The 13,302-nt window shown below is 41.6% G+C and overlaps 1 protein-coding gene across 3 annotated transcripts in view; it reads left to right on the top strand.

Annotated features, from left to right (window-relative positions):
* Positions 1–13,302, top strand: part of samd11 (sterile alpha motif domain containing 11) — a 62,544-nt gene that overhangs the window by 17,232 nt on the left and 32,010 nt on the right. For all 3 annotated transcript variants that reach the window (XM_008413336.2, XM_008413337.2, XM_008413338.2), the window contains exon 4: positions 9,196–9,305. In XM_008413336.2, coding sequence (XP_008411558.1) covers positions 9,196–9,305 — 110 coding nt within the window. The remainder of the gene's footprint in view (positions 1–9,195; positions 9,306–13,302) is intronic.

Consider the following 13,302-nt stretch of genomic DNA (forward strand, 5'->3'; position numbering starts at 1 on the left):
ATCAGTATTACATGATTTGTATTTGAAATATGTGGCTTTTAACGCATTGAACTGATGTCAGCGTAGATGTTCGTTTTTCCTAAAAATTTAAAGCTGTTTTGTTCTTATCATAGTATCTACAGGAAGCCCAGGTTATGTTGTGCCAACATATCCAAAAACTTCAAAGATTATTTTTGACAATGCCACGTCTAGAACCTGCTTAACTTTATCTTTTTTTTCCTATACAGCTGCGATTTTCAATATACTTTATTATCCAAAGGGGCTTGCTGGACTGGATAACTTCAGTTAGCGTTTCTGCTCTCTGTTTTGATATGAGTCACTGATCATTTGTCTTGTAACATGTTTCAGTGCAGTTTCAGTTGGTGGTGTTGAGATAAAACTTTCACAAAGGCAGCTCTTCATAAACTCGACGCTTTGCCTTGAAAATCATAAAATGCATTGCTAGTGCCATGAGCTGCAGCAGCCAATACAATCACTCACTGTCATTGTAAGGGGTTAAACAGTCTTGGATTGTTCAGAAAAACCCAATTTTTTAAAAATCAAACCTTACAACACGGTTTTGCAAGGTGTGCACACAAAGCTGGACGGAGATTTTTAAATACTACTCAACTTGGTGGCTTGGCTTGCTAGACTGAAACTAACAATCCTCGATCAGCACTATTTGCTGAACACTTGGGTACAATTGGCTCATTTTTCAGACAGAGAGGGAGCCATGCCTCAACAACACATGCTAAATTTGAGCTTGGACCAGTTACTGAAAACTTGAAGCTGTTTATTTGCTAATGCTGCTGCTTTTTAAATCTTATATCTTTCTTGGCTGAGTTTCTGTCTGCTTCTTCTTAAACTGCCTGTTGATTGGGAGCAGCTTGATTGGAGGTTGTTGATCAGGATCGAGTTCTTAGTATGGCTTGCTTTTATGTTTGGTGTTGTACTATGATCTATTTTACATGGTTTAAAGATGGGTAATTTTAGTTTGATTGTGTAATTAATCCGTACCTGTGATGGAGTTAATCTCTACCCTCTGAAACTCTGCGCAACTCAGCAGAGGAAGTACAAACTAAGACCTGAGATGATGTTCAAACTCACACAATCTTCCAAAACTCATGAGGTTATAGATTTCTTTTTAATTTGTCTCGATTTCCGGTTTCATCATTACCACGTGGATTTTCTACTCGCATTGCATCCATGTAAGAGTTTTTTTTTTTCTTTTTGGGGGGGTCTGAGCTATATTTGGCCAATATGAAGCTGAATCCATTCATTGATGAAGTCAGAAAATCCCCATCTGCATCACAAACAGCTTGTGCAACCTTGTTAAAACGAGGGATGTTTTTTCCTTCTCTTGAGGCTTGCGTGTGACGCGGCGGACAGCACAGCAACTGTGAAGCTTTAAATGGATCCACTAACCTCGTTTAAGAGGGCCTCCCCTCCCCCTGACACTTGTGCCGCTGGCGTGTTAAGATGATAATGAATTTAAAGAACACTTATGACTAATATATCAGGTTTTTACCCTTTTGAAAGGCGGCGGACCCGCTGGAGCCGTAGCTCCGGTCTGTCGTTGGCATCTGTCTGGGCCAGGCTTTATCCCTCCGACGTGGGTCTGGACAAACAGGATAATGGGATGTCCAATCATGAAAATGTGATTTCCATTGACCGCAGCTTCGTAAGTGAGTCGTAGAAGGGTCTTAACAAATTGGATTTGGTCAATGGATGTGAAAAATACAGGGCCTCTGTGTACATGTGTCAGTGCATCTGTGCTGCCTCTCCCTCACATCATTGGGGCTGACGGGAGGTCTGTCACACCCACTCTGCTGTAACAACTTGTCTACTATTACTGTACTCTAATACATACATCAGATATGTCATGGCAATTTTCTGTTCCTAACTGAGAAACAGGTCTTTTGTTCTGCTCCAGCGCTCTCCCTCCGCTCCTGTTTTTAGTCAAGTCAGAGTGAGCGCTAACTTGCAGGGTTGACTTTTCTGGTTAATTAGCATTAAAAGAGGCATTTAGATCAGTCAGACATGTGTTTTGAAAAAAACTTCTGTCAGTCTGTCCTCCTTTCACAGATTATTTACAGATTTGATCGATTTCTTTTTTAGATTTGGTTCACTTGTTCTTGAATAAATTTGTTTCATTGTCTTTGGCGATAGAAACCACCAGATAATTAAGTCAAGAAATTGGGCAAGGTTGTAAATTTTGTCAAATTACAACCAGAAACTCTGGGGGTATTTTATTGGGATTTCATGTGAGAGACCAATACGTTGCATCACAATAATGTCTCCCTATCATAGATCAGGGAATCTACCAACTACTATTTGTGCTATTTACCAATCTGACTTTTATGGAGGGGTGGCAAGAAGAAAGCCATATGAAGTTTTGTTTTCAACAGAACAGACCAAAAACATAAATCTCTTAATAAAGACAGAGATCCATGGTGGTAGCAGCATCATGCTTTTTTTCTGGTCAGAAACAGGAAATATGGTCAGAGTCTATTCGGAGATAAAAAAAAAAACACTTTGAGGTTGAAAAACACTTCAGACTGGGTTAGAGATTCACTTTCCACCAGAAAATAACTGTAAACATATAGCAGGAGCCTCAGCGAATGGCTTAGATCAAAGCATGCTCATTCGTTTGCATGGTCCAGTCAAAGTCCAGATTTCCAACCAAAAATCTGACAAGATTCAAAAAGTGATGTTCAGAGATGCTCTCTGACTTGCAGCTCTTGGACTGTGTGAGACTGTCCTTCAAGGTTACATTCCCAATAAACTCAGTTGAGGTTGTAATGAGAACAAATTTGAAACGGGTCAGGTAGTACGAATACTGTTTCAAGGGTTTGTAGACAGGTCCTCCGCAGGGTAGGAGGAGAGAGGCGTCACTTCTGAGAACATCGTAGCTGAGGAGAACTTTGTCTTTGGTTTGGTTTCATTGCTGCAGCCTTTTTTTAATTATTTTTTCTTCATGGTATCACAGATTAATATCAATTAAATCAGAAGATCCTGGAGTGGAATGGCTGTAGTCAAACGATGCGTTGACCTTTTGGTTTACAACTTCAAAGTACGTCACAGTTTTTAGAGACGCATCAGTTCTCCTTCCTCTTATCAAAATCACTATGGTTACTGTCGCAGTGAAACATGGTTGTGGGTTGAATGTGATGGTTGTAGAGTGGACGGTCTGAAGTTCTTGGTCTCTTACTCTAGAGCCGAGGAGAACCATTTTTAGAGTTTGTGTCAGTCTGGGTGATTATCTGGCAGCCGCTGATGATGCCTTCCCTCCAGGATCTAAAACTAGATAGAAACCCTCCCAAACATCCTGGTATTTCTGATTGGTATAAATTAACATGTTAGTTGTTTCAGTGTCTGTCACAAACATGACATCAATTTTACTTGAGTGAGAAGTTTTACATGGGAAGAGTTACCTTAATGATAGCGCATAGATTAGGAAGACTTTATTGGTATCACACGTCGACTAAATTCTTGCCTCATTCCTGTTGGAGAATATGACTATCTCAGCTTCTCTGCACAAAATCAGATCTTTTCATGGAGAAGCATTGACTCCGACTCCTCTGACAGAAAAGAAAATTAAGAGAAATAAACGGATAGTGTACTTTCTGTGCGTGACGGGTTTGACATTTTGTCCTCCGGATTTATCGAACAGCCGTGTCATTACCTTATGCCAGTCAGGGGTCACGAACAGTGTGATATTACTGGAAATGGCTCTGCCCCTGAAGCGCTAATTAGAGAGCTCGAAGGTTTTATAGCTTTTTAGCTGAGCTTTCTACTTTGAAACATGTTGGCCTTGTTTGCATGCATTTACCATGGAAACACAGTCAATAGATCTTAGCTGCTTATCGGGTGTTGGCTAACAGCAAAAACATTCATTATTTTAGCATAGGACTGTATCATTTTAGACATATTTACTGAAAAATAACGTTTGCCTTGTCTCTAGAGCCTGAAACTAGGAGTTTAACTTCTTTAGCTGTGAAGTGAACAGAGGTTATGATTAAAAATGTCCTCTTAACATTATACTAAGTCAGGTAAAGCTAAGTTTGGGGAAGCACAAAAGATCAAATGTTGCTTGAAACATGAATTTCTCTCAATATTATTAAAAACATATTAAAAAGGCAACTTGCAAAAATACATATAACTCCAGAAATCAGAGTGTGAGGAACTTCAGTGCAGCATGACAGCATTGCGGTATATTCTGTTTCAATGTATTTTTATTTTTTTTTCCCGCTCTTGGCTGCTTTATCGACCCCATGGCAGCCCGTACAGCAGAGGAACAACTGGGAGAAGTGTAGCCAGGCTACTCTTACTTATTTATGTATCTATTTCTGTATTTATTCATTACCGCGTCTGCTCACTGTTGAGTCCTGCTTGATTCGACGGCGAGGAGTGGGACTTGTGCAAACACATTCGCTAACAGGAACCAGCCGAACTATCAAATATAAATAAATAAATGAAACTACCGAACAGGAACGGAATGCGTCCCGCTTTAGACGCTTTGTTGTGTTGCAGCTGAGACGTTAGCCTCTCTGTGCTCTGCTTGGTGAATATTGCATCTCGCCTGGCTGTATTCGATTGTTGCTGCCGGGCCACCTGCACCGGTTGGAGCAGCCTGCACACTCCGGCTGTTGTCTCCGGCAAACCTGTAAGCACCAGATGTTCTGCAGCACTCACAACCCCGCTCCTCTGTCTCCTTCGCTTCCCTTTCTCCTCACACACCCTCACATCCCTGCTGTCTGACTGTCAGCGCCTTCCCAGCGTTGGTGTGAGACATGGCGTCAGGGTGCCGGGCTGCCAGCTTCTGCCAGCTCACACTGTGACCTCCAGCTCTGCAGCCTCAGCTTCATGTGCCAATGCCACAGTGGGGCACTACTGTGCATTTATACTGAGCTGACTCCTAATGTGAGTGGAAGAGGCTTTTTATGTTGCTTGGGCTGGTTTAAATTGCAGCATGTACTTTAGGGAAGTACACGCTGAGGGAAGCACATCCACTTATAAGGAAAGAAGGATTTGCCTTAACATCGCCCTGTTTTCTCCCCAGTTCTCTTTTGCAGCGACCGTCGCTCACTTTAAATGTTTTTAATGTCCACAACGCGACCCATCTCGCTTGTTATGAAAACGGAATGAACTTTGCTTGTAACATCGAAGAGCTTTATGAAAGTTAGATATGTTTTCTACAAAACTCAAGTTGATTATTGACCAAAAATGGTCGAAGACGAGCGAAGCAGGACGTAATGTCAGCCAAAAATGTTGATGTGATCTGAAAGCAGGGAAACGACTGAGGAGTTGGTGAGGCAGAAAAATGGAGCCAAAGTTGTCATTACTTGTCGCCTAGAAAAATGATCAGAGCTCGTCAAATATTCCAGGGGAGAGCTTTCGATGTGTGCCAGTTTTGTTTTGATAAATTTGTCATCAATCCAAAATGAAACTGTAGTTCTCCTTGCAGCATTTTCAAAGATATAATGATCATAAAGTGTATTGATGCTGGAATCAGCAATGTTGTCCCTACATGACTTTCCAGAGGCAAAGATAAAGAAATCATTTTTAAGAATATCCTTTCCATGTCCTCTAAAATGTTTGTAAAGTTGGACTGACAATTTTTTTCTGTCTCTATTGAGTTTGCAGATGTTAAACTCCAAGAAAGTAGTTGTTCGTCCGTTTGATGCATTTTAATGGGAGGGATTTGTAAACAATGCAGAAATGTATCGAAATGTTGTTTTTTTTTGCCACATTTGTGTTGCATTATGTTCATTTTATTGAAAGCTTAAGGAATATTTGCTTTTTTATTGCTCTTAATGTGTAAATGTAGCACTTAATACATATTTTGACCACAACGTTAGTTTCCAGACTTGTGGTTTTACCTTTTATTAACTGGTGTGACATGGTGTTAGCACTGCTGTCCTACATCACTAAGGCCTGAGGTTTAGGTGGACTTTGCCTGTTCTCCAAGTGCATGGTTGTTTTCTCTCTGGGTACTCCAGCTTCCTTCCGAATTTCAAAACCAGGCAAGTTCAACACCAAATGGCTTTTAATTGCCCTTAGGGGTGAGTTTGTCTCTGTGTTGCCTGTGTTGCACTAGCAACCTATACAAGATGTGCTCCGCCCCCTGTGGGGTGGATATATAAATCAAGCTGTTATATACCAGCACAGATTTCAAAGGTATTAGGAAGACAGATCAAATCATCCTGGGTTTTGCTATGATCAGTGATGTTGAACACCAGTTAAATCCAGGACAGATTTTTGAGTTCGCCCCTCTGTCTCTGGGGTCAACGGGTCTGCTCTGTGTGAAGGGCTGGTATTGACCAGTTTAGGGATGAGCGGAGGATGAGATGATTGTCTCCGGCATGCGCCAGGTGATAAGGAGGCGGCTCATGTCCTACTTAGCCGCCAGTTCCAATAGCCTCCACATAACCCCGTCTATCCTCTCCGCGGCCCCCGTCCTTCCCAGTTTACCGTGGCCTCAGAAGCTCCTTAGGGAGCGCTGACTCAGGTGGCTGGGTTTTAAACCGCATCCCCAGCCCCCTCTCCATCTTCCATGAGTCGAGTATGACCTTGTCACCACCCACAGGAATGGTGGAGGGAGGGCAGAGGTGGGTGGGGATAGGGCTAAGCCCTCATTAGCCCAAGCTGAGGCGGGACAGCTCAAGAGAAGTGCACTAATTACCTAACTAACAATGTCCTTGGCGTTCATGGCTTAGAGGAGCCACTTCGCCATGGGATAATAACCCCGTCACCTCTCTGAGAAGTTCAGGATGGCATTATCATGATCACTTTAAATGATGGACAGAGGGTGTGGTGTTATAAAGCAGCTATCTGACTGATTGACTTGGCTGCAGTTTCTTAGGCTGGTGCATCGTAGTGTTTGTTTTGTTGCCGGACTCCCTGGATAATACGTTATTGTACTACTTTTAACAAACCTCCTTTGTTTCTCGTTTTCTGTTTGAAGAAAATCACGGGGTTCTCAGACACAGATAGCTACCAATTTTAGCAAGCTACACCCTAAAAATGCAGTCTGTAATTAGTCGAAAAAGTCTGAAGTCAAAGTCCAATCAAGCGTCTTCCTGCCTAGCAACCGAAGGGGGCTGTTTTGTCTGGGGCTGTTTTCTGAGTCACTGGCTCTCTGTGACTGAGAGGTGACTGGTGAGGCCTGCGTGACGCCCTCAGTACTACCCTTCAGCTTTACTGTTAGTGTGTGGAAAACAGCCTGGCGACCAAAAGCCTGACATTACAGCGGGAGCCTGTAATCATGGGACTGTAAAAAAACCCAAATCCAGCAGCCGCAAACAGTGTGGCCTCGTCACGGTGGTGGCAGCTAAGAACCATTCACCGCTTCTTCCACGTTAAACTGTGCTTACCGTGTCGTACCAAAACCTACTTCAAAGAGGATTTCGGTAAGGAGACCATTCAAGGATTTAAATGAGATTTTTGTTTTGAATCAATGGATGCTGCTGATATGTGAAGTTTAAATTCAGCACAACGTTTATTAACTGAAAAATAAAAAAAATGTGACAATGCAGCCTAGTATGTAGGAGCACATTGCTTTGCAAAAGCATCGATACCCACTGAAGTGTTCCTAATTTGATCTTCTTAAAACCACAAACGTCAAGGTTTTGTCTTGATCTTTAGAGACAGATCAACACGGGAGTGCAGTTGTTAAGTGGAAGGAAAATAATGTGTTGTTTTCAATTATTTTTGTGTCCCTAAGAGTCAGTACTTTGTAGCAACACCTTTCACAACAATTATATCTTCAGGCACATCTCTACCAGCTTTGTCCATCTTGAGACAGTTTCTTTTCACCATTCTTCTTGACAGAAAAGCTCAACTTCAGGAACATTGCATGGAGATCACTTGAGAACATTAGAGCTGCACAATATTTATCGAATCACGGTCATGATAAGTGTGCAAAACATTACCAATATATTGTAATTGACTTCTCAGACGCGATATTTGGTAGGATTGTTCAAATGTTATGTGTTAATAATATACCTTGCCCTTTGGATGGGCTCCAAATGCCACTAATGCTAACATTTGATAGTAGCGCCATCTTTAATGGCTGAGATGCTAAAAGCTAGACAGTTTTCAGGAAGCTGCGAATAATTGATATTTTCACTGCAGGTTTGTTTAATATTATCAAAAAGTAAAGTTGTAGCCCAAATCATGGACCCCTGGTAAACATCAATTTTCAAGTTTAGCCTCATATTGCCAGTTAAATTGCATATATAATGGGATGAAAACAATTACACGCAGATGGTGACTTTTAAAAACATTTTGTTTTATTTTGGGTGACAAAATGTGAAAAGGTTTGAAGAACAGTTGTTAACGGCACTTTAAACCTTAAACCAGGGTTTATTCAGCTTCCATAGAGATGGTTTGCCACAGCACTAACAACTCATATTCCGGCGCTGCCATACGCAAACGCTAAGCACCTATTTCCTATGATTATTCCATTTTAATGCAATCAGGATGGTAATCAGACTGCAAATGAAACGCCTCCATGTCACAGTTGTGTGAGGAGGAGTTTAGGAAAAACGGCAGATAGAAAATTTGGAAGGACACGGCTCAATCAAATGGAGGTCTGACCTGCAAACCGTTCTCCTAATGCTACGTCTGGTGATGAAGGGCACAACATGTTGCTTTTATACTCCTTTGCTTGTGAGGAACCGCATGTTAAGGTTGAAGTAAAACCTTAAGCTAAGATTTTTTCCTGCTAAACATTACTAATTACTAAATATAGCAGCAAAAGGCCATAGGTTTGACACTGTCGCTTGGTGGAATATATAAATATTAAGACAACTTTTCACAGAATGTAGTTACCATATTTCTGAGAAGCGGCCATTAGTCGCTACGGTTTAAAAAGAGCCATATTAAGGTTTTAAGCTGCTAAACTACTTATGAGTTGTGAATATGTTCATTAATACATCTTAATGCGTAAGATGAGCAGGGATGAGAGCTGAAAGTGCTGGATACGGTAGTCTGTCAGAGTGTATTACAGACCTCAGAGCTAAGAGGCGGCCGACAGGACGGCCACCTGTAGCATCCTAGTCTGTGTTTAGCTGAGCGCCGCTCTATCCGAGTCGAGGATTTCTCTGGTTAAATCTGGTCGAATGAGCGTGTTTTTTTTTGTTTTGTTTGTTTTTGCTAAGTTTGTAGCTTCTTTCTCAGTGCACTGTCCCTTCCTGTGTGTGTTTGTTCCAGTCGGGACGGTGACCTCTCTACAATTATCTCCAACCTGCACCACACCAGACAGCACGGTATGCCCGAGGAGCAGTCAGCCTCTGACCACAGCACCAGTACTCGACACACAGGTAGGAAACCCACAATCTTCCTTCTCTCCTGTTCCTTTCCTCGTCTACAGTCCCCCCCTCTCTGCCTTCGCATTTAGCTCGATGATACATGCCATCTTTTATAACTCCTGTTGCACATGTACATGCTCCATTTTCTGTAATTAACGCTGATTTGTTCAGCTGAGGGAACTGACGATAAGCTTATTACTCCTTCCTAAAGGTCGCTCTTAAGTTGATCGCCTAATGTTCTTCCCAGATTCTCTGCCGCACCCCAGGATTTCATGTTAAACCCCCTGTTTTAAATTACTTCAAAATAAATAGCTTTGTTTGCTTTTAATCTGGTTTCATGTGAGCCCAGGAACCATAGTGTGCATGTATTAGGCTAATAGCCTTTCTTGCAGCTTACTCATAGGACACAGACTGCATTTAATTACAGCTATTTGTCAGGTAAACCGTTTGAGGTTATTCATTGGTCACTGTTCCTCGAACGGAGCTCACCACCGTGTCGCGTGTCACTGTTTTGACTAGTATTACAAAACTCAGTGGTAAGGATTGTGTTCTGTATGTAGGGCTGAAACGATTAATCGGATCAACCGCGATGAGTCGATTATTAAAACATTCGTCAACTAATTTAGTAATCGATTGATTGCTAACAGACTCAAAAAGAGGCAATCTCCTGAAAAAAAAAACAACTTACTTGGAGCAGTTATTAAGAGAAAATTGTGTTTAATATAAAAACACCTTTGTCTGTAAATGTGTTTAAACCAAAACTCCTCAAGTGGTATAGATTTAGCTTCACCTGGTTCAAATTTACTAATAATTAAGTCATTTAGCTGTTAATGTATTTCTAATGTCATGAAAATTATTAAGTGGTTTAACAAAAAATCTGTAGGATGTGCCATTTTTTTATCTGATTAATTGTCAGAATGATTAATGGAATAACCAGTTACTAAAATAATTGTTACTAATTGTATGTTTTCCTATATTGCTTCAAAGTTGCATCTATAAAGATTTAATATGCCCGATGTTTTTACAACACCATATATTTTCAATATCGGAGAACAGAAATGTTATCAAAGCCAACCTGTCCCTGTGTGAAAACCTTGAATTAACTCTGAAAACAGTAGTTATTTTTTAGAAAAACAGGGTTCATTTCAGTGGCCACAGCCTGGCCCTCTCCCTGTAGAGTCAATAAACCACTTAAATAGAACCAGTCTGACAACATAAAGTAGGCAAACGCATTTAAGAAAACAAAACAAAAAAAAACATGTCATTATCTATTCCAACAAACTTTAGATCAATCAATCAATTGTGGTGCCATTATGGAGCCAATACATTTCCTTTAAGTCTCTCCGTAGTTGGACCCTCCCCTTCTTGACCCCACTAACTGGAGGCTCAGCAAGTGGCGTAATCACCCCGACCTGACACCTCTGTACCCTCTCCCTGTGCGCTCTCCTCCTCTGTCTGCCGGATTAATTGACCATACGGTGCCTGTGATATCAGGTGGAACTGTTAGAAGGAGGAGGCTATCAGACTGCGCCACAACCAGCTTAGGCAGAGTCTTAGACCCACGTTTGGGACAGATTTCTCCCCACCCTCCCAAAAAATCTGTCCTAATCAGCTAATGGAGATTTTTAAACCCTGAAACAGATTTTTTTTGTTCTTTCTAATGAAGGAGGAGAAAAGCAGGTTGAGGTAAACGCGGGGTGATGATGGGGGGGACGGTGTTAGCGCAGCACGCCCTATGACAAGACCCTAAAATCTGCCTGAGCATTAAAGGGAGATTTAACAGGCTGCCTAAGCAGCTCGATTTGTGTCTGTAAACAAGTCCAATCCGATCAGCCACTGGCTCTAATTCTGTCTGCCAGTGAAATTAGACGCACATTTTTCTAAAACACGACCAACACATAGCCGTAAAGACATGCCTACGCAGCGTCAACACAAGCTGCAGCCAAACACAGATGGGTGAGACGTGTATGAAGTACAAGCGAAAGATGAGACATTAACACCAGCTTCCTGCTATCAAATTGTGTGCACCCAGTCCGTCCCAGGGTTTGACATTCTCTACCTGAAGTGTTACCAAGCGAACTGTGAAGGACAGGTTAAAAGTCCGCAACAGTGGGAGAGGACACCGATGGAAGAAACGTTTGGAAATCAAGAGAAAAAGAAAGCTGATGAGTGAGGCGGCAGTTCAAGAGGAGGGAAAGCTGTAACGATGGTGGAGAAAGGTTCAGTGTGCTCGTGTGCGTGTGTGCGCGCGTGTGTCAGAGGTCAGGAGCAAAGGGAAGCAGGCTTGCCGGGTTGTCTCTGAGCCGGAGTGGGCCATTAATTAAATCTGAGGGACAGACAGGAGGGCTGCCTCCCTCCTTCTCTTCCGCGCTCCATCCTCCGCTCTCTCCCTCCACAGCCACTGGCTATTCAGACAGAAGTGGGAAAGAGGTGGAGGAGCGGAGGGAGGGAAAGAAGGAGGGGAGGCGGTGGAGGGAGCAGGGCGCCGACGTTGAGAGTCTGGCTGCCTGTGGAGACTGTAAACTGTGGCTCTGCGGTCAGACCAGAGACTCAAACAGGCAGATAAGGTGTTTTCGGGCCGCCGTTCGCTCTCTCTCCCTCACTCTGCACGCTCAGGCTCCCAGATGCAGTTACAGCCTGTCGGCGTGTGTGTGTGTGTGTGTGTGTGGGGTTGGGGGTTGCAGCAGCGGTTTGGGGCATATTTTCATGTGTGTTAGTGCATGCGTACCTTTTCTTGCACGGTTTTTAGGTGTTAGCTCGTGTGTGAATCTGCATCTTGTCTTGTTAATTGTAAGTGGGGATTGCTTTCAAAGTCCTCCCAGCAAGTTATTGTTTGTGCAGCATAGAGATGAACTTTTTCATCAAAGCAGACATGCTAGGATCAGCGGTGATGTTTAACTTGATCTTACTGAAACACACAGGAAACGAGGCTGTAAAGATTAAACTGCTTAACAGAGGTGTTAGTGCACTGCTATATTAAAAAACCCATTACTACAGAAAGGTAAAAGCAGTTCTTACAGATGATTTATTTAAAGATGATATAAATACAAAGTTGTGAAATTAACTCTTCGTTTAGAAGAGCTAAATAATTTCTGCCACATTATTGGTTCAAGGTGCTTTAAAAACTTTGTGTCACTATAATGACGAGTGAGTTTTATATGCAGTGGCCATGAACAAAAGGGACAGAAAAATGCTGTTATGATTAAACTAAGAATGAAATCGATAAACTATTATGAAATATTCAGTTGTTTTTGTCGTTTGGCATGTTTTCAAGGCAAACGTGTCTAAATGATATAAGTTTGTAAAAGTAGCCAGGTATATATTTGTATAGGACGTTTTAACTGTTCTGATATAAAAACATAAATTCACGTGGAAGGAATATGTTGATAATGCTTTTAGAAAATATCTCTTAAATAAACTTTTTTTTTTCTTTTTATACCTGAAAGCTTCTGTTTAATCAAAGAAAAACACCTGAGCTTAACGCAAAGCAAACAGATATGTGTTTCAGTTGTTGGTGCTAAACCAGTGCATCCAAATGTAGCCGCCATATTGGTTTCATTAGTGCTACATAAATATGTTGCATATTTGATGTTCGCCATGTGCAGATTAATTTAAATGTGTGGCAATTAAAGATGCACCGACCAGATTTTTTCTGACTTATGTCCCCGTTTAGTTTTTCTCAACAATCCCACCAGCAAAACACAATTTTGATCATACAATTTTTTTCACTAAGGGTTGTAAAACATAAAGAGAGAAAAAAACAGAGTGCCTCAAGTTATTTGATAGCGGCACTAGCTTTAAATACAACAAAACATGCAAGACTCACAAAGACATCTAGGCTCATACATGAAATCTTTATTGAATTTTTACTAAACTCTTAAAAAGAGCAGAAAAGTGCATTCTGTTGGTTGATGGACATGTTGAATTGAGTAGCAGGTTTATTATCATACAGAACGTACAGGAAGTGTGCCATTATTACCCATCAGACTATAAAATAATCTACAATTTA

Source organism: Poecilia reticulata, linkage group LG7 (genome assembly GCF_000633615.1).
Source record: "Poecilia reticulata strain Guanapo linkage group LG7, Guppy_female_1.0+MT, whole genome shotgun sequence".
Classification (NCBI taxonomy): domain Eukaryota; kingdom Metazoa; phylum Chordata; class Actinopteri; order Cyprinodontiformes; family Poeciliidae; genus Poecilia; species Poecilia reticulata.